The sequence below is a fragment of the Maylandia zebra genome, linkage group LG18 (genome assembly GCF_041146795.1).
Source record: "Maylandia zebra isolate NMK-2024a linkage group LG18, Mzebra_GT3a, whole genome shotgun sequence".
In the NCBI taxonomy this organism is placed as follows: domain Eukaryota; kingdom Metazoa; phylum Chordata; class Actinopteri; order Cichliformes; family Cichlidae; genus Maylandia; species Maylandia zebra.
Genome location: NC_135184.1, coordinates 16883061 through 16904466, shown reverse-complemented (window position 1 = coordinate 16904466; position 21406 = coordinate 16883061). Strand labels below are relative to the sequence as shown.

General features: G+C 41.5%; 1 protein-coding gene and 1 long non-coding RNA gene across 13 annotated transcripts in view; one reads left to right on the top strand and one right to left on the bottom strand.

Moving 5' to 3' along the window:
* The first annotated feature begins 1258 nt into the window (after window positions 1-1258).
* On the top strand, window positions 1259-14482 carry LOC143413421 (uncharacterized). Its single transcript, XR_013094032.1, has 3 exons — window positions 1259-1316; window positions 9371-9492; window positions 14233-14482. It is a non-coding gene; the product is annotated as an uncharacterized LOC143413421 (long non-coding RNA).
* Window positions 14483-17725: 3243 nt separating this feature from the next.
* The window catches only part of adgrl2b.1 (adhesion G protein-coupled receptor L2b, tandem duplicate 1), a 94811-nt gene continuing 91130 nt past the window's right edge, over window positions 17726-21406 (bottom strand). For 9 of the 12 annotated variants that reach the window (XM_014412315.3, XM_014412321.3, XM_014412319.3 and 6 more), the window contains one exon: window positions 17726-19813. In XM_014412315.3, coding sequence (XP_014267801.3) covers window positions 18942-19813 — 872 coding nt within the window. In that variant the 3' untranslated portion in view covers window positions 17726-18941. Of the gene's footprint in view, window positions 19814-20440; window positions 20495-21406 lie in introns of all 12 variants that reach the window. The other 3 variants (XM_014412325.3, XM_014412324.3, XM_014412323.3) reach the window with 3 other exon arrangements.

Genomic DNA, 21406 nt, shown 5'->3' with positions numbered 1-21406 from the left:
CCACAATAACTACAACTGGTTTGCTTCTATGCAAAATGTGTATTGCAATATAAATGATTGTTTGTTCAAAAATAAATATTTTAATAACTTAATAGGGTTTTATATAAAAAGGTAAAATATTAATATTCAGGTTTCTTATCCTTTGTTTTGCAGGCTGTATGTTGGATGGAAATGCTAATGTAAAAGAGGCGAGGGTATAATTTTAATGTTTTCATTCTTTTTTTGGCAAAACACACACATGCTCTTTGGGAACCCTTTGAGTGAAACCTTTTTGAGTCTGTGCCCACATTATTGCCTTTTCTGTCCCGTCATTATAATTCCACACAACGGAAAAGCGCTCAGAGCCAGCACCAGCCGCGCATACTTAGAGCGGAAGACATTAAATGGAGACATACCTGAAGTGACACAAACTTGGCTGGGCCGAAATAGTTTCCAGATAGTTAATTAACCTCGGTGGCTGGTGCAGCAGTCTTACGTGGCTGGTCGGTCGCAGGCTGTTCGGGGATAAATGCAACCAGTCATGTTGACATGTCAAAGTTCATACATGTCATGTGTGTACTGCCAGCCTTTACACTTTGTTTAGAGCTGAGTTCACAGGGGATTTTCACCATGGAGGAGGGGGGTGAATTTGTGCACAGCCGTAATGTTATGCAAACACGCCAGAAGTCTCTGTGTCTGTCCGTAATTAACTCAAGAAGTTTGTAAAATGGTATTTCTACAACCCTTTGTTGAAAATATTATATTATTCATTAGAATTAAACAAAGGTTTTTGACATGAGAGAGGAAAAGAAAAAGCAGTCTTGTCATGTCCCGGCAATGTGAATAGTTTTTGGTTTTATTGCCCCAAACCCCAAAAGAAGGTTAAGTGAATTTTGTTGGTCCTTCAATAAAAAATAGATTTGAAACATTTTAAATGTTTCTAATAATTCAAACAATGTGGACCTGAATATGAGTTCAGACCAAGGTCAGAAAATTAATCTGCAACAATAGTTGACATGTTATATATATATATATATATATATATATATATATATATATATATATATATATATATATATATATATATATATATATATATATATATATATACATGTATATATATGTATGTATATATATATACATGTATATATATATAGTATATATATATATACAGTATATATATATATGCAATGGAAAGCATGTGGGACATTTTAAATTTGGTGTAGTTGACTTTTGACCTTTTGGTCGTAAAAGAAATTATTTCACCCTCAACCGGAGGCAGCGGATGGCTGCCCCTCGCCAACCCTGATTCTGCTGGAAGTTTCTTCCTGTTAAAAGTGAGTTTTTCCTTCCCACTTTCACCAAGTGCTTGCTCATGATTGTTGGGGATTCTCTTTACCATATTTTTCGGACCATAAGGTGCACTGTCGATGAACGGGTCTGTTTTCACAAGGTGCACTGGATTATAAGGCGCATTAAGTGAAACAAAACAGTCAGATAACTCAAACTTTACTCAACTGATTCTTCTTGCTTCCTCCACTTCTATACCATTGATTCATTAATGTTGAATTCTCTAGTTAACTTTTATCAAGTGGAAAAAAGTTAGCATTCATCCTTCAGCTTTACTCTGTTTATGTTATGCTAACATAGCTGTGTCACTAGCGATCATGTAGCACATCATTATGTGCTAGTCCAACTTCAGTAACTCGACAAAAGTCACTACTGTTTATTTTTCTGTCTTCATTTATGTTGGAAGTGATAGCAGAGCTGTCCGTTTAAATTTTTTCAGAAATCTCTCAGTCAGAACATGCTAGGTGGAAACTCGCGAGCTAACTTCCTGCTAATTTCTAACTCTGTTAAATTTAATAAATTCTGTTTTCATGAATACCTGGATTTTAAACTTAATTGTTACACCTGGTAAAGCAGCAACGCTGATCATTTTATTAAAGATAAAAGAATTTAGACAGTTTTTAACTCTTAGTGATGTCACAGTGTTCGTTTGACATTGGGACGGAGTTTTGGACCCAGATTACTCCGTGAGGCTCCTGACTACGGCAGCCATAATGCTCCAACAATCCATCAAGCGGTGCGGCTTCGTAGCTTACCAAAGTCGTGCTAAAACATTTTTTGACAGATTTTTGTGCACCATGTACCACATAAAATCGGTTCGAGGTCTGTAAGCACAACAGAATTCATACATAAGGCGCACTGGATTTGCCGATTTTTGTGAAATTTAAAGGATTTTAAGTGCGCTTTATAGTGCGGAAAATACGGTATTTTCCCTAGCTTTCTAATTTTGAAAAACATATGAGTAGATTTTGAAGACAATTGTCATTTGCAGCCTTACTGGGGACATTTTCTCACTGGAATGGCTAGCGAGTGAATACGTTATTGAGTTTTAAAGCAGATAGGTAGTGAAAACCATCCCGATGCCTGAAGTATTAAATCAGTGTGCTGCATGAGATCCAGATGTCACTCTGCTGCGATTTTTATGGAGAGAAAATGTCAGGCTAGGAGGTGGCAGCCCCAAGTAACTATTAAGTCTATGGAGTGACATAAACATTTATGTGCATCGCTCTCCCGATTCTTTAACGTTTCCATATTTCTCACCGCCATCTCACACGTAGCTACATTTCAGCTAGATCTTTAAAAGCTATGTCCTAATCAGAACGCCTATGACTGAACTGAGGCTGAAACATCTGGACGGTAACACCTCACAGCTTCTGGAGAGAGAAAAAAGGCATTAAAGTTTGCTGAAAGAGATCGCATGTGTCAGAAAAATGGATAAAGAGTCGGTGGTGGAGTCGGTTGAAATGAGGGAACAATGACATGCACATGGCTGCGATTACACAAAAAGAATAGAAAACGGGTGGAATCGGCATGCACCCACTAGGGACACAATTTTATAGTGTTAATTTTTTCAGGCTTTCTCCCTCGGTGAGGAGAATTGTTCTTTTAGACTTGTTCACAGTCTCAGAGCCTCCACGCGGCCTTTCCAGACTCATCCTGTTAGTTCAAACACCAAGGACTGAGACATTTCTATCTCAGGCTCGAGCAAGCCCAGTCACATCAGTGGAAACTTCGCCTCACAACTTTATTCAATTACTCAAAGAGATACTTGAAGACTTGTCCAGGCAAACGAAATGAACGCAGTGTTTTGTAGCAATTTGTTGAGCAAACCGTGTCAGTTTGAAGAGATAGATTTGCATGATATTACTGCCAAAAGCAATCATGGTTGACATGTAGGATATCCCAACTTTTTCCCTATATAAGCCTCGCAAACGTCATACCTCAGCGCCTACCGCCTGATTCGTCCCCCGTCAAATTCTACCCTTATATTTTGTTTTAACAGAGCTTAGGTGATTTAAGAAACCCTAACAGAAGAAGACATGCGGTTTGTATTCTCATGGCTGTCTCAGCTTAAATGTCTCCAGATTTTTTATGGAACGGCTTGTAGGGGGTGATTTGCTGACGTTATTTACATGGAGAAGGTTTTGTAGCCTCCCTGTTGGCCAGAACATCAGGATTTTGGAATTTTTTGGCAGTGACCTACATCTGGATTTCTGCACTAGAGGGTGCCCCACCCCCTGACTGCCTCTCACAGAGCCACAAGCCAGATTTTTTTTTCTCCCTTTCTCCGCGGTTCCACTGCGAGACACTCAATTGTGAATACAACCCTTAAATGTTCTCTGTCACACATATCACAGCAGAGTCCGGTTAAGTCTTAAAACAACACTTCCTCGCTGCATCTCTCTTACAAATGTGAAGCGAAGGAGAAAGAGACACAGAGCGTCCTTCGGGTCTTATTCTTCATGCTGTATGTGGAACAGTATGTGGAGCACCCAATCTGGTTTTCATCCTCCGCGCCCCACCCTGGCTGAAATACAATGGACTGGGAGCAGGCCTGTGACTTTTAACTCACTCTGCAGATTCTATGCTCTGCCGCCAGTCTGGCCAATCTGCAGCCCAGAAAAGCCCCTTGATGTGAGGGCCAAAGCAGCTTTGAATCTAATCATAAGGCCGTAGGTTCCCTTGTAATAGTACGTCCATGTTCCCTCACTTGGACACAATAGAATTGCGTTTGTTCGAAGCGATGTGGAAAAAAGATGAATTGATTTTTTAGTCATCAATCTCTGCTATTGCATGTCAGCAATAGTTTAGTAAACACTTAAAATAGTTTTCCATTTTTTTTTGTCAGTTGTTGAAATTTCAACATAGCTTTTACATGCAGTCGAACAGAGCGGTTGGCACTTTGCCCAAGGGCGTGCAATCAAATCTATATTTGTCTTTGTTACTTCCAGCCGTTTATTGAAGCACTGTTTTCCATAATAGGCAAGAATGGGCACTTTAATTAAAGAAAGCTGGGATAAATGAGTGAATGACAGTCTTTGAAATCCCAGTTGTTCATTCGTCAAACTTTGAACCGCCGTACTACAGACTTCTGTGTCTCCGCAGTGGGTTTTGAATGATTTTCTTGTTGTAGCCACCGTACAAACAAAGGCACCCCTGTAGATTTATGTCTCATCCCTCTCTCTCATATTGGACTCTGAGGGCTTTAAGGCTGTAATTAAATTCCAATCCCCACTCTCACTTCTCCACTGACTGTCCCTGTCTCTGTGGGAGGCTGAGAAGCTGGGTCTTACTGCCTGTTGTGGTTTGTTTGAAAGATCCAGAGTTCTCTGGAAACCCCAGCCATTACGATAGAATTCACACATGTGGTGCAGAGAGAGGGAGAAAGAAAAGGCCTTTGCTCTCGCACAGACGCGGGAACTGGTGTGACATCCGGTCTGGTCGAGAAGTTGAGACACTGCAGCATGTGTGCGTGTTTTACCCACATCACCACCTCTGCCTGTGAACTGCAGGATTTGAGCATTCTCACGTCAAAGTCAGGGATTGTCATTCCAACACGTTGCTATTTCATGCATATGATAGTGCTTTCGAGGGGTGTTAAGATGCCCATATGAATAACTCCATCATTGTACCTATCAAAGCCTCGCCTTAGCAGACGGCCACCCACTGCCAAAGCACAGATTGCTGGCATCAGCCCATAGCAGGGCCAACAAACTGGAATCAGCTGCAGCAGCAGGCTGTCAGTTGGGACCCCTGACAGCGATATGAGGGGCTAGGCTGAGCAAGTCCAGTCCGGCGGGGACCAGCGGGAGAGGAAGGATGAGTTCTGCACCACTGATCCAGAGTGACAGTGATGGACAGGTTCAGAGAGGAGAGCTGATGGCCAAGGTTTTTCTCCTGTCTGGACAGTGTTTGAAAAGATGGACATGACGGTCGCAAGGCTTCTGAGTCCAACAGGGCATGTGTGCCTGCGTGTGTGCATGTGCATGAGTGACTGTTCCAGAGTGTTGACGCGCGTGCACACGCTTGTCAAACGGTCAAGCAGAGCAATAAATGTGAAAAGTGACACTCAAAATCTGACATCAAAAACTTGTTTGTGTACAGTTTTAGCTCCATTTCAGGCAGAGCAGTCTATTAAATTATAGAACGTCTTTATTTTTAACTAATTATGTTTGCCTGAGTCTGAAAATGATTCTTGCTGGGTTTGTTTGACTTTCTTGAAGCAGCAGTAAGGACGGGTGCTGCTATTTATTGTATTCTTTTCATAGGCAATAAAGCCCTCCATTAGCTCTTGTTCTCCTAGTCCCATATTTATCACTTGGTTCTTTTAATTATTTTAGGTTGATTGGACTCATTTTAAACATTTTTTTAGAGACATCACCCTTGAGTAGAAGTCCAGTTTCATATCTTCGGGCTCCTAAAACCTCCAAAAGAAAGAGAAGCAACAAATATTCAGAAATGAACATATTTGGCATTCGTAGTAAAAAAAAAAAAAAAGAAACATATCCAAATATCTGTTCATCAGCTAATGAGCTGGTTTATAAAATCACCTCATTTCTGGCCCGGTCTTTGCTCGAGCTGCCATTACTGTAAGCACCACTAGCAGAGGAGCAAATTCCCTCTTTTTCTCTCTTTCTCTTGTTTTATAGAGCAGGGAATCGACTCTGTCTTGTTAAAAACCTGAATTATTTGTCACAAAAGACGCTCCTCTGCAGCTCACGCTTCATCGAAAGTCAAGGTTCCCCCTCTGACAAGTAATTACGTCAAGAACAAACATTCCCAAAGGCAGCAATTAATGCTGAACTCATAACGCACAATGATACTCCAGGGTCCCGGATCTAATATGAACAATGGCACCCCTGGTTGGCGTGTTTACCACATTGTCTGCATCTCACAGTTTGATTTTCTTTTACTCACTTTAAAGTTTTGCTCATCACGTCGAGTGCGTGCTTCAGTCACTCTAAATATTTCCTCTTTGCCTTTAATTGGCCCGGGGGCAGATTGTGCATGCTACCATACACAAAGACAAGCAACGGAAATCATTGCTTCCCTCCCCAGGTGAGCTGATTCATTTTTCAGACAGATATATTATCAAATGGTACAACTTAAGGATGCAGCCCAGCTATCCATTGTCTTTATGATGATTTTTTTTTAACTTCTCCTACAGGACAGATCACTCCCCCATCCTCCCCTCTTCCCCCCGTGGAAATAAACTAAAACGCAACCCCTGTCCTCCCCATTTCTCCTGGATGTCTTCAAGGTCTTCACCATATCTCACAGAACCCTTGTCCAAACTTGAATTATGTCAGTACATTTCTTCCATGGTCAGGAGAAGCTTTCAGAATAAATAGTTGATAGGCTCGGTCAGAGAAATGAAAGTGAAATGACCACTGCCTCTCCGCGCCGAGGAAGATTGACATGCAGCATTTGGAGCCTGGCGGTTTGAGGGACGGCTTCCTCTTTTGCGTGAGGTGGTCAGAGACAGCTCTGGGTTTAGGCTTTAGGGGCTTTGTGAGGTTGTTAAAAATGTTCCTGTTCACTTTTCCAGCTGCAGCCTTTTAACGGTGCATTAAACGACAGTTAACCCAGCCCCCCACCCCCCTCAAAAAAAAGAAAATCCACCAGGGAAAACAAGCAATGCTGTCTGAAAATCAAGGAAGGGTCAAGTACAATCCTCTGGCAACACAGACGTGCAAAGAGAAAAAGCAGATATAGTTTTAAGGTCACTTTAGATGGGAAAAAAAGACATATTAAACCCCTAAGTCACCAACAAAGAGGCCGCAAACAAGCGCCAGTAACACTTTAAGCTATCTGAGGAATTTTTCATCACTTGTATTTTCTCATATGTGAAGATAATTACTCTTATATGAGCAAATGTTTCATATTATTGCACCAGGGTTTAAAGATTACAGCAGGCATGTTTGGAAAATTGTAGTCGGCGCGCTGCAGTGACTTAATGCTAATGCCAGCAGGCTAACTTACCCAGAGTGACAGTGACAACATGTTGACGTTTAGCGAGGACGATGCCGACCATATTTACTATCTTAGCTCAGAGTGTTAGCAGATGTTTGCTAATTAGTCAGGCTGACAATATTTGATTCGCTTTATTAGAATTTAGCAAATCTAATGCAGCTTTACGATGAAGCTGAGCCGAAGTATAAAGAGATCACTGTAACAGCTGATCACAAGGGGGGCAATTATGGGGGAAAAAACAAATCCAAGTTCAAAAGTACCAGGGGTAAAATCATGAATTTCATAACAATGTAGTAGTTATTAAGATATTTTACTAAAAACAGATGCCAGCCGCATGGCGCAGCAAGGGGGAAAGCCAGGGGATCACAGAAATACATAGTTAGAGCTAAAGCGCAGCAACTAAATGTTTGGCAAAGCCAGAGTATGTCATGTTGACATGTATTTTGGCATTTGATTTTTATGCCACAGCAATACAAAAATCAAAGGAAACCACATGTGAAGTTACAGCAAAACACAGCTGGAAACCAAACCAAACCGCCGGCTCAGTCCAGCTCAGTCCAAATCCAGAATCCAAGTCCAGACAGCAGCTTGATCCAGTCATGAGGAATATAAATAAAATGAAAAAAACACAAAATAAGAGTGGTTCTGAAAAAAAAAAACCTAAACCATCATCACCACATACACACAAACACACACAAATAAATACATAAATGGGATAAACTTCAAGCAAAGTAAAAACTTTTAAATTCCACAATGAAGTCTGTTAAACTGCTGTTTTTAAATAAAATGTGAACGTTCATTTCCCATTGTGGTTTTATTGTTACTGGACTTTTTAGACACATTATGTTGCTCGGAAAATTTATTTTTGATTTTTTTTTTTATCAAAAGGCCGATGACCTCAGTATTTGCTGACTGCTGTTAGATCAAGGTAAAGTTTTCTTAAGGTTTTTTAGCAGTATATTTCATAAAGGCATCCTTCAAAATAAAAGTCTAACGGATAAAACACAGGAAAACTTCAAATGAAGGCGTTACATTCTGTTATAATATGAAAACTTCCCATCAGCCTGGTAACTTACCATTTTTCTGCAGTAACATTCAGTAGTTTCTGGGCTATTTCAATCACATAGCCACACTAGCAGCAAAAACTCATCATGTGTGATATTTCCTGTTTTTGAGATACTGGTCAGGTTTGCAGCAGGTAGAAAAATGGGTCACTATCAGGGCAACATGCTGTTTATTAATCTTTCTTTTTTATGAGAGGAGAGAAAACTTTTGCCACCGCCGTGTACTCTTCTTATTCCCACCATCATCTTTTTTCCCTCTCTAAACGTCTCGATACAGAGTATTCACATTCTCGGCACTCTCGAAGCAGACTCGAGTCAAGACCTTTCAGGGTGTAGACGAAGCAAAGCGATAAGGAAAGGAACAGAGGGTTCACTGCAGAGGCCCTGAGCGCAGTGTGGGATTTTCCTTTATGCATTTACTGAAAAGACCCTTCCTGCCCTTTCTTTTTGACTGTGCTGAACAAGATGTGAGTTCTTGAAATGCAGCTAATGTGCTAAAATGCACGTCCATGAAAAAGTTTATTTATGGATAGTAAGGGGGGGGGGGGGCTAGAAAAAAAGAAGGAGTAATGTGACCAAGGCAGGAACAAGTGTTGCTCTGCGCTTTACAAAGACTGAAATGTGAAAGACATGTGGAGGGTGAAAACTTGGGAGATTTTTTTGGGCTGCCTGGAGCTTTTTTGAGTGTGAGCTCACACAGAACAGAGAACACAGAGCAGCAGCTCAGAGTGACTTTCCATAATGGTTTTTTTGCTGTCGGCTTCTGAATGTTTTTTTCTTTCTTGCATTGCACAAATGGAAAAGAAAAAAATAGAGAGATGAAGGAAATGCTTCAGAACAACAGAGAGGATATTTGCCCCTGTATTTATTATTTATTTAGCAGTGTTATATGTCTTACATTTTTAAATCATTCCTCTTCAGGAAAACCAGCAAGACTAGTGAGTCAACTGAGGATACTTGCTTTTCACTAAGAGCTCTGGGTCTCTCTTCTTTTTTTCACACAGTCATTCACCACATGGAGAAACCGTGGAGCCACTGGAGGAGACGTCAAGTGGACTGAACTGCAGGCCTCTTGTCGGGGTGCCCATAGTATGCGAGCAACCTTTCAACGCAACGCTTTTGTCGGGTAAAAATGCAGAATGAATAGTTATTCATGTAGCGTGTTAGGTGGGAAAGAAATACAGCCTGGTTATTTTGCATTAAGGGCTTTGGTATTTATAGTGGTGTGAAATAATGTGAAACACAGTCTAATATCCTCGGGGATTTAGCATAAGAAATACATGAGAAATAAACCTTTTCTTGTGTTTCGTGCACAGAAACTACTTGCTTCAAAACAGCAAAATATTTAGAAATGAAAAAACTGTGGATCCTAATTGTCACTCGTGTCTCTTATTCTTATTGCCTTCTATTGTCAGATATAAAAGACTCAAGCTAAAGTCATATCAGCCCAGCGGTACCAGCAGATTTTCTATGGCTTATTTTACTTAAAAAGTCATCTTTTTACACAAGTTATCCTCTCATTCTGAGCAAATCAGGGTTAAAGACCGTGAAACTAGTAGCCTCTCCGCTTTTGTACTCTTGTGCCAGAAAAGAAAAAGTCCCCCCACGTCTGGGGACATGCTTTCTTCTAATTGGCTCGGAGATCTGGGGCTCCTTAGAAGCGAGGCTCACAGCTCTGCATCTTCCTCGCCTTGCTCTGGGGCACGCTGATAGTAGGAAGCTGCAACAACTGAGGAGCTTCCTTCTGAAATTTGATCTGTACCTCCATAAAAGTGTCAGGACGTTTTCCCTGAGCATCAAACCGTGCGCCCAAACTGACTCTGACAGGAAGTTTAGATAACAAAATATTTCCAAAACAAATGTCACAATGAAGCATTTTTATTACTCTGTCCTCATTTTTCTTTTGTTTTAATGCGTTTGCGGGTGGTTTGGAGCATGTGTGTCTGTCTTAACTCCTAAACCAAATATTTTGCTGGAATATGAACCCTTGTTGATGTAGTCTGCATAAAAGGTCATTTAGTGGCTACAAGAAGGCAATAATAAAGCATTTCACCGTGTGTAGTAGCTCAGTTCATCGCAGCTCGGTATAGTTTCAAAGCCAGGGCCAAGCTTTCTTTTTCTTTTCTTTTCTTTCTTTTTTTAAACCCATCACTTTGATTTTCAAACTAGTGGCTCAAGAAAACATTGCTTTAGGCATCTATGTAACTTCAAGCATGACATTGATTATCTTAGCTTCATAATTATCTCCACATGTTACTGTACCACTGTATTTCACATCCAGACTAGGCTGGGCACAATCCTGGGTGGGAATGAAAGCCTTTTTTAAATAAAGGCACCCTGCAGTTTAATGCTATAAAACGTCTCAGTATTCCAACTGCGAAGTTGGCGCCAAACAAAAGCAGGGCACGCTTTCAGTCAGAAAATGACTAGAAATGGCTGCCATACATGAGAAATATATGTGATTTCAAATGAGAACAAGGCTTTAAATGATATGATGAGGAAACAAAAGTTTCTATATGGAGGCTTATATTTGCCACTGGGGAAAAAAAGAAATTAAAAAAAGGTAAGTTGAAATTTCAAATTAGTATTTAAAAATTTTGAGTTTTGAAGTTGACATTTTGAGATAATAAGCTGTTAATTTTAACTTAAACATGATGTAAAAATTTTTTATTAATTAAACAAATGAATGTTGAAATTATTACATGGATTAATTATATTTATTATTTAATAATTAAAAATGAATCTATTTTAAAATAACTGTATGCATTAATTTTCCTGCATTTTTCCATTTTATTTATTTTTTCAGTTCTCCTACTCTGTTATTTTTTCTTTACACTTTCACCTATACAGGGAGTGCAGAATTATTAGGCAAGTTGTATTTTTGAGGAATAATGTTATTATTGAACAACAACCATGTTCTCAATGAACCCAAAAAACTCATTAATATCAAAGCGGAATGTTTTTCGAAGTAGTTTTTAGTTTGTTTTTAGTTTTAGCTATTTTAGGGGGATATCTGTGTGTGCAGGTGACTATTACTGTGCATAATTATTAGGCAACTTAACAAAAAACAAATATATACCCATTTCAATTATTTATTTTTACCAGTGAAACCAATATAACATCTCCACATTCACAAATATACACAGCAAAATCTCCAGTGTTAAATTAACACTGGAGAGTGTCTATATGGGTCCACACCTCTGAGTGTTAAATACAACACTGTTGAGTGTTAATTTAACACTTTTGACAGTGTTATATGTTTAAAAGTAACCTAGTCAGTTTTGAAGATTAACAATGGCTAACACTGAGCAGTGCTGATTTTCTAATACTGGAATATTTCTAACATTTTGAGTTATTTTCCAGTGTAAATAATTGAAATAATTCCATTTCAATTATTTATTTTTACCAGTGAAACCAATATAACATCTCCACATTCACAAATATACATTTCTGACATTCAAAAACAAAACAAAAACAAATCAGCGACCAATATAGCCACCTTTCTTTGCAAGGACACTCAAAAGCCTGCCATCCATGGATTCTGTCAGTGTTTTGATCTGTTCACCATCAACATTGCGTGCAGCAGCAACCACAGCCTCCCAGACACTGTTCAGAGAGGTGTACTGTTTTCCCTCCTTGTAAATCTCACATTTGATGATGGACCACAGGTTCTCAATGGGGTTCAGATCAGGTGAACAAGGTGGCCATGTCATTAGTTTTTCTTCTTTTATACCCTTTCTTGCCAGCCACGCTGTGGAGTACTTGGACGCGTGTGATGGAGCATTGTCCTGCATGAAAATCATGTTTTTCTTGAAGGATGCAGACTTCTTCCTGTACCACTGCTTGAAGAAGGTGTCTTCCAGAAACTGGCAGTAGGACTGGGAGTTGAGCTTGACTCCATCCTCAACCCGAAAAGGCCCCACAAGCTCATCTTTGATGATACCAGCCCAAACCAGTACTCCACCTCCACCTTGCTGGCGTCTGAGTCGGACTGGAGCTCTCTGCCCTTTACCAATCCAGCCACGGGCCCATCCATCTGGCCCATCAAGACTCACTCTCATTTCATCAGTCCATAAAACCTTAGAAAAATCAGTCTTGGGATATTTCTTGGCCCAGTCTTAACGTTTCAGCTTGTGTGTCTTGTTCAGTGGTGGTCGTCTTTCAGCCTTTCTTACCTTGGCCATGTCTCTGAGTATTGCACACCTTGTGCTTTTGGGCACTCCAGTGATGTTGCAGCTCTGAAATATGGCCAAACTGGTGGCAAGTGGCATCTTGGCAGCTGCACGCTTGACTTTTCTCTGTTCATGGGCAGTTATTTTGCGCCTTGGTTTTTCCACACGCTTCTTGCGACCCTGTTGACTATTTTGAATGAAACGCTTGATTGTTTGATGATCACGCTTCAGAAGCTTTGCAATTTTGAGACTGCTGCATCCCTCTGCAAGATATCTCACTATTTTTGACTTTTCTGAGCCTGTCAAGTCCTTCTTTTGACCCATTTTGCCAAAGGAAAGAACGTTGCCTAATAACCCTGATATAGGGTGTTGATGTCATTAGACCACACCCCTTCTCATTACAGAGATGCACATCACCTAATATGCTTAATTGGTAGTAGGCTTTCGAGCCTATACAGCTTGGAGTAGGACAACATGCATGATGAGGATGATGTGGACAAAATACTTATTTGCCTAATAATTCTGCACTCCCTGTATGGTTTCCCTCGGACCTATTCATGCACGGTTGTCCTTCACAGTGCATTAAAGGGTCAACCTTGTGCCAGTTGCTCCCAAACTCACACTCGCATTTTTATTTTTCAAGGATTTTATTTGGTTGAGATTTTGGCAGATTTGGTCCTCCATACTCTCTGTGCTGTCTTTTGAGAATACTGTTTCTCTGAATTGCCAAATCAAACAACACTTTGAACTGGGACACACAGCAGAATCGACTACATTTTATCTTCACAAATGTATTTATTTTTTCCACGTCTAGACTCCAGTGAGATATGCTTTCTCACACATTCACCTTTCTAGTCCTAGATTTAAAAAAGAAAAAAACAGAAAGAGAAAAAATAATTACAATCATTATGTTTTGTCTCAAATGGCCAAAAAATGTGGGACCAATTGCTTAAATATGGGAAAATTCCTTTCTTGACCGTTTGATTAATGGCAGTCGTGTGTTGTGTTTGTGCCTCCCGGGAATGTATTGATATTACTTTAAGGGAGACAACCCAACCAAAACACAGCCCTCTACAGAGTGTTTACTGTATAATGGGTGTGACAGGCTACCTTAGCCCAATTCTGAGGTCACTGCTGGTGTTTCCTACGAGGTATGACAGTTTTACAACTGCGGGGCTCAGACTCAGATTGTTTCTGACATGTTAGACTGCTGCTGCTCGCCGTCTGTCTCACCATCTTTCCCCTTCGCTTTCTCCTCTTCAGCCTCCCTGACTCGGTCTGAAACACACTCCATTTCTTTCTTTCCCTGCAAATTATATACAGGCTTTCTGAGCCAGCCAGCCAGGAAAAGGGACTCTTGAGCATATTTTAAGCCAAAAGTCTTAATCTCTCATAATAGCTTTTATTTGTTAAAGTTGAGTGAAAGCCCATATTTCATTTAAATGGGCCTCTGCTGGGACCGATGAGGGCTAGTTGTGGTAATTTTCTAACAAGCTTTAAAACAACAAACTAGAAATGTCAAGGGGCTAAAATAAAATTAAAAATTAAAAGAGAATCACAGCATGGTTAAAGTGCCATAAACTGCACAGGAAAAACAGATTTTTCTTTTCCCCACTCCTATTCAACACACCTTTCACATCTATTCTCCACCAGCATAAAAATGCAAGGCAGCTTGATTTCGCCTTGTTTTGCAGGCAGGTTTGTGTCACACAGAGAAGCCGAGTGAGCCAAGGCAGTGCGGCGCTGTTCGGTGGGATGGGTGGCAGCAGATGCAGGAGCGGTTCAGATATTCTTTATCTTCATGCTGCAGAGCAGTGAAATATGGAGGAATGCAAGCTTTACATTTACAGAGGCCCCGAGGACACACAACTCTCCCCCTGCATTGTGGTTGTGATAATATAATCATGCATAGTTTCTGCACTAGCTAAAGAATAAAGATTGCTATCCAAGAATATAAATATTGTCTGCAAGAATGTGTTTTAATTTTAATAATAATGCTCCTCCCTCCTTTCCAAAAGACAGACTTTGGTGGAGTGGGTCAAAAAGCTGTCTCTGTAAACATCCTGTTCATGTTAGCTTTGAGAAAGCTTTGGGGGGGAATTTGTTAAGAAAAAAAATGTACCTCCTTTCTAAGTACTCACACAGTATACAGTATATAGGCAGTCATTGCACACACACACACAAGCACACCACATTTGGCCGAGGCTCTGTGATCTGATTTTGAATGCAGCATCTTGTTTGATGTCTTTTTGATGATGGACATGAAATAATGTCCAAATCACCAGAGGCTGGAACATCAAACAGTTCCAAATGAAAACACGGTAATGTCTTCTCGGACTGAGCCTTATTGCGCCTTCATTTGCCACTGCCCCATGGAAGCTGGGCTTTGACTACGAACAGATAAAAGATGAATTGATAAATGAAGCACTTTCATCTCCAACAAACTTTGACAACTTTTTCATTTGCAACACAAACACTGCATGGCTAATACGCTGCATCATAATATAATCAGATAATGAGAGACGGTAATGTCAGCAGCTCAATGAAAAGTCAAAGGTGGAAGGAATATCTTTGAAGAGGATGAATGGTCGGAAATCATCGCAGCAGGATAAGGAGTGCCCGGGAAATGCTGATCTTTGTATGAAGAACCCCACACACGCACACCCCACTCCAACACACGCAGGCAGACAAGCACAAACAGTACAGGATCATTTATATATTGTTCTATTTCAAAATCCAATGTTCTTTAAGATAATGGGGTGAGAGAGCTAATGCAGAGCACAGGTGACTTAGTGATAATGAACCAATATATATGCATCATGCAAAACTGAGCCTTATGCTTGGCAAAGAGAGCTCAGCACATCCATTCATCTCAATTTCGCCTGTTATGAATCACAGGCGGGGAAGCCATCCTCGCAGTTGCATCACGCGTGCCTGTCCCGAAGGGTTCGTCTCGTGTGAAGTCCCGCTGCGAGCTCGTCACGTCCGGCGTTTATCATAAGACGGCTTTCGCAGAGGGTGCGGGCTCATTCCCGGTGAACCGCGAGCAGGTCATCAACTTTGCATTTAATTCGAGTCTTAAGTGAAAGGAAGCAGAGTTTCTGGATGACTTGCAGATGGGTTCGGTGTCTCCCGCGGGGCTTTTTGGATGGCCCTGTGTAAACCGAGAGGCCGATGTTCAAACAACAAGACAGAAAGCCACGGTGGACTCAGAGCTTTGCTTTGGCCTCCGTGTTAGTTCCCGACAGCCTACTGGCACCCAGCTCCAGTTAATAAAGTGCACCACCCAGATCCTGCTGCGACCGTATGTCTGCTGAGTGGGTGTATGTGTGTGGTCAGTACAAGCTGAAAAAGCCACGGATGAAAGACAAACTGCATGCCACATTTGCTAAGTCTGTGATGGGAGTCTCATCCACTCTGTCTTCTCCTCAGATGATGCGCAGCAGCTCAGCACATGGAATGATTTAGACACAGAGGATGATCAAAAATGATTATGGCACGTCTTGTTAAACTTGCATAATTACTGTCACAGCGTATTCTTGCAGTGGCAGTCAGAAGCTCGAGCTGATTATTTTTTTTGTTTCTTTTTGGTCAATAAAGCCCACAAAAAGAACTACACAGGCCACGAAGCTTCAACTGCTTTGGCGCGATCATTAAATGGCCGCGATAGTGGGCTGCAGCACAGCTCATTAAGTAGTGGAATTTAAAGAGAAGAAAATAATCTAGTGACGTATTGCTTTAGGATGGTCCTGGCAGATTAAACCTCTTCTTTAATGACGATCTCAGATGTATCCACGTCAACAAGCTCAGTGGATAACCTCCAACCCGTTCGAGCCAACTGTCAGGAGCTTCCCAAACGCAAATGTTTCATTTTGTCTAACCGAGTTGGTGTTGCTATAAAAAGAAGCGATAACAGATGGATCTCAATTAGTTCTGAGTTGTGACTGCAATTTATCACACGCTGTCAACTTTAGATTACACCTGCAACTCTTTAGCTGAGTTCTTTTCCTTCTTCCCCAAAACGGATTTACACCACTGGGGGACTTTTTACGAAGCTTCTGCCGCCGCCGATGCTGCTGCTGGACACGGAGCAGACAGGCATTATGGTGAGACAACAAACGTCCCGTACAAAGCTGCGAGATGCAAGCGCAGATGCAAGAAGAGACAGAATGAGGACAGAAACAACATCTTGCTGTGAGAACATCATGGCTGACACACATAAAGGAGATGTTTTTCCTCTTTTTTTGTGCACTGGAAGGCTAAAATCAGACAACATGCAGTCTCTGGGTAGAAAGACAACCATCAGACTGTTAGAACGATGCCGATTGAATGTTGCACTCACACTATTTGCACATTTACAAATGATTTTGATAAAATGCAAAACATTTGTCTAGTCTTGTGTCGATGCGCCTTCTTGGCAACAGAGCATGTCTGTGTTGAACGCGGGAGCTCCAGGGTGTCTCCTGTGGTGTCTGGCAGCGTGTCCTTTGGGTGTTTGGGTTTTGCAGGGTTTGGGCCACGGCTGCTCGATCTGATTGGGATTTGGAGGATTTTTTCTTTTGGATGCTGGGTTAAGACTTTTGGCACTTTGCAGTGTTTCACGTTCCAGTGTTGTCTGGGGTTCAACTGAGGGCACTATCCTGCTGTGTGTGAGGATGCTGCCATCAGGAGCATCAACACAAAGTGTATTAAAGAGATAATTAATTCAGTTAACATACAGAATATTTGATTCTTTATGTAGTGAAAAAGGGGGATAGTGTGATAGCTTGGCAACCTGTTCAAATGGGCAGCTGGGACAGATTTGAGCCCTCCCCTGCAACCCTGAATTGGTTAAGCAGCTGAGAAAATGCCTGTGTGAATGGAAAAATGGGGATTTTTGTTTTTTATATGTCATGAATTATAAAGTTATCCATGAATTTATTTATATTTGAAACACAATATGACGTCACTAGCAAATCACGTGTGCATTAATCCACCCAAGAAAATACTTCCACACAAATCCACAATTTATTCCCATTTACGCGAAGAAGAAAATTGATAAATGTGTCCACATGTTTATGTAAAAATGCTTGGTTTTTTTCACCAACGAGTCTGTAGTTTGGGTCTATTTGTGGGTTTTACCTTCAATAAAAGTGTGAAATATGTCTGTGATTTATTATTCCGAATGCGAATAAGCAACCAAACATCTGCGAACAAGAAAAAATTTCACATTTATTTGATATCAAACAGGAGTTGAATTAAATACCAGCTGATGATGGGCTCTTACAAAAAGAAATAAAATGAACCTAATCAGTGCTGCAACAACTTTTCACACTTCCCAACCATGTTCTTTTTTTGTTTTTTAACATTTTTCTTGGAATAATTAATAAATTAATTCGTGTCAAAGGATGAAATGTCCTCAAAAACTGCAATATCGCATCTACGTCGCATTAAAAAAAGTCTCAGAAACCCGACAATTTCTTTCAAGTAAAATAAATTACACGAGGATCCAATTTTACTCCAAATCTGTGCATGGCCCGGTGTTAACAAATATTAACTACTGGCGAAAACTCATCATTCATGAAAGCAAAAAGCACTTCACAAGCAGAGACGTGAGCATGATGATTTCATATGGATTTTGCATCTCCCAAAAACTTTTTTTTAAATGATTTTCTCATATTCAAACATACTACAACAAGTCAAGTGTGAGAGGAAAAGCACATTTCCACCATTTTTGATTAGCCTTGTCTGAAGAATCTTATTAACATTGAAAGGGCAAGAACTACTGAATGGTTGCCTTTCTTCTTCTTCTTTTTTCCTTTTTTAATTTCACTTTTTACACTAGTGGTACAGCAAAATATATTTTTTTCAGCTGTTACTTTGACAACAGTTAAATGTGCAATAGAGAAAATATAAGGCCTGAGTCTGAATTAGTGGTTTCTTAACTTTACAGTCCTGACTGTGTAGTGGAGCCACACTAGTTCTAGCTCTGCACTTCTTGACTAAAAAGACCCCGGTTCTTCAAAGCCCCCCCAGGAATACGTCAGGAGTTTCATAGTTCTTAGAGTACTTTCCCCCCTTTTTTTCTCTGTTTTTTTAACTCTTATTCTTCGATTTTTCTCGCAGTACAACAGAAATGCCAGATTTATCTCGGCCTACGTGTCATTCTCTGCTCCTCTTTAGTCCAACAGCAGAGCCTTCACAGTCCACATTTGTCTGGCCTCAGATGGGATGTGTTTTGTGTGTTAATGAGATCTGTGTGCAAAAGTCATGTATTCATTCATTCCTTTTTCCACCCAACAACTTTTCACTTCTTGTCCTGACACAAAGAACAGAAAGAGCGTGTGAAGTGCGGAGCCAGGCTCGCCGGCTCTCTCCGATGCACCCGTCCTGCTAAAACCTGTGCAAACAAAGCGTCGCCCGCTCAGAGGCTGGTGATGAGCTGCATTTGTCCGTCGGCGGGCGCCTCTCCGTCATGCGCACAGTCTTCGTTGTTGGGTGGGATGATGCACCCGTCGCTGGTGCCCCGGTTTATGTGGTAGTAGGACAGCGGCTGCGGCGCATCGCCGAGCTCAGGCATGCTTTTGTGATACGCGTCCTCGCTCTCGCTTTGAGGTGAGGGGGAGAGCTCCTCCTCCTCTTCTTCCGGAGGGTATGGGGAAGCTGAAGGCGAGGGGGAGTCTCTCAAGTTTGGCATGCTGGTATAAAGGGAGTCTCTATTGTTGCTGGGTGAATGGGAGCCCATGTCCTCCTCTGCGGTAACAGTCTCAGAGCCATGGCCGCTCTGGCCCTCCAGGCACCTGGGGGCCTTCTGGGAGCTGTACAGCAAGGAATGAGTCCTCTGGGGCAGGAGAGGGGCTTCCAGCACCTCCTTGTGGTGGGGGTGCAGGAGCAGCTCCAGGGTGGCGTGGCCTCCTCTTCCGCTCCCTCTCTGCGGGGATGAGGCATCGGCGTGATCTGCCACGATGGCGTCATCCTCGCTCCCGCTCCCACCCCCGCCCCCTCCCCGGTCCACCGTCACCCTGGTCTGCGGAGGCAAGACTCTGTCCCTCTCCCGTGGAGCATCGCGACCTTTGGGAGCCCCGCGGGGCCTGAGGTTGTTGTGGACAATCTCGGATATGATCAACTTCTCAAAAGCGGCATCGTCCAGGTTGAGGCCCCCCAGGTCACCCGGGGCTCGAACGCCCACGGCCTCATAGTCGTCGTCTCGCAGGGAGTAGCTGTTGTTGAAATTGCCGTTGAGGGGGAGGGTGTCCATGGCACTGATGTCCCTGCTGTTGCTCAGAGACTGCTGTCCTGCAAAGAAAGGCGGAAATGAGCAGGTGAGACGCAACGTTTCAGCTTTTCACAGAACAAGGCGGTCTCCACTACATCATCCACATGTGCTTGATACTGCTCAGGACACTTTACTCTTGTACTCTTTGATCTCTTGATTCATTTTAATTTTAAACAAATATCCAAAAAAAAGAGAAAAGAAAACTTTTAAAATTCAAAGGAGAACCCAATTAGCTTCCCACCACGTCCAAGCTCATTACTGCTGAATATCATTAAAGCCAATCTAAGAGATTATCCTGAACAATATTGAAGAAATGAGAACAAAAGATGGCTTAGAAATCAAAAATATAGTACAGCAACATGTAATTAGGTAGCTCATGACCAGGTAACAAAGCAGCAGGAAAACAGAAGAAAACTGGAATAAAAGAAAGAAAGAAGTACAAGCTGATGAGGAAGTGCAGTGATGTTAACAATGAATAAAACATTCCAGCAAAACTATAAAAAAAATAAAATAAAATAAAGAAACGAGGGCATAACAAAAGAGTAATGTCAAACACAGATGGCAAACCACCTCTCTGCACTGGGGCCCCACAAGCACAGCAACAAGCCCCAAACACCACAACACACAGGCAGGGTGCAATGACTCACTTTGCCACCACTCACATCAAGTGTGTCTGCTCAGGCTACCTGGCCTAAGAACAGCTGATTTGCAAAGAAAGCAAAACAGATGCTTTTTTTCAATTGAAGCAGAAACAATAAAATCACTCAAATAGGAAAAAAGTGGAAGCTCGTAACATCCATCCCGGATTCAGTTGACCCAGCTGGGATTGTGTCCTTGCGCTTAACTCGAGTTTAGTGCAGAGGCTTTGCTTAAATCGCTGGACGTAGATGGAGAAATTATTTTGTTTACCAATTTGAGCGAGCTAAAGGACAAATCATGGACAACTGAATCCTGGACTCAGCAGGTGAAAGGGTTCAGCAGCAAGCAGTCTTTAAAAAAAGAAAAAAGAAAGAAAGTTGACAGAAAAAAAAGAAAAAGAAGAAGTCAAAGAAAATATTTCCTGATGAAACTATTTCTTTCTGAGAAACACAAAATTTTTCCGCCTTTTTCAAGTGTACATCTATCAATTTTACACGAGCGAAACACGCACACAGACGTACACACAACAGATTACTCCTATTCTGTGCAGCCCTCTGACTAAGCTCAAGTAGCAGGATGGATGTGGGGAAAAACAGAGGGAGGGAGGAGGGGGCTGGTTTGATTTGATGAGGATTTTATTTACTGGGTAGACTGCGAGTGATATTTCGTAGGCTGACGGCTGTGTCGTCACGAGCACACATAAAAAGGGGAAAAGGGGGAAACTGCACTCTTTCAAACTTGTCAGAATATGATGATGGTACCTGAAAAAAAAGCTCTGAAAACAACATCAAAGAGATTTCCTTTAAAAAAAAAAAAAACCCGCAAAAAGAGTGCAGGGTGCAAAAGGACACAAAAAGGCAGTGGTGGTAATGGTGGAGGGATTATTAGACAGTTCTCTCAAAAGGCCCGACTTCCAGATTTGCATTTGTTTATGCTCAGCTGGGCGATTTTGTTGCAGACAGGTATTGTCTACC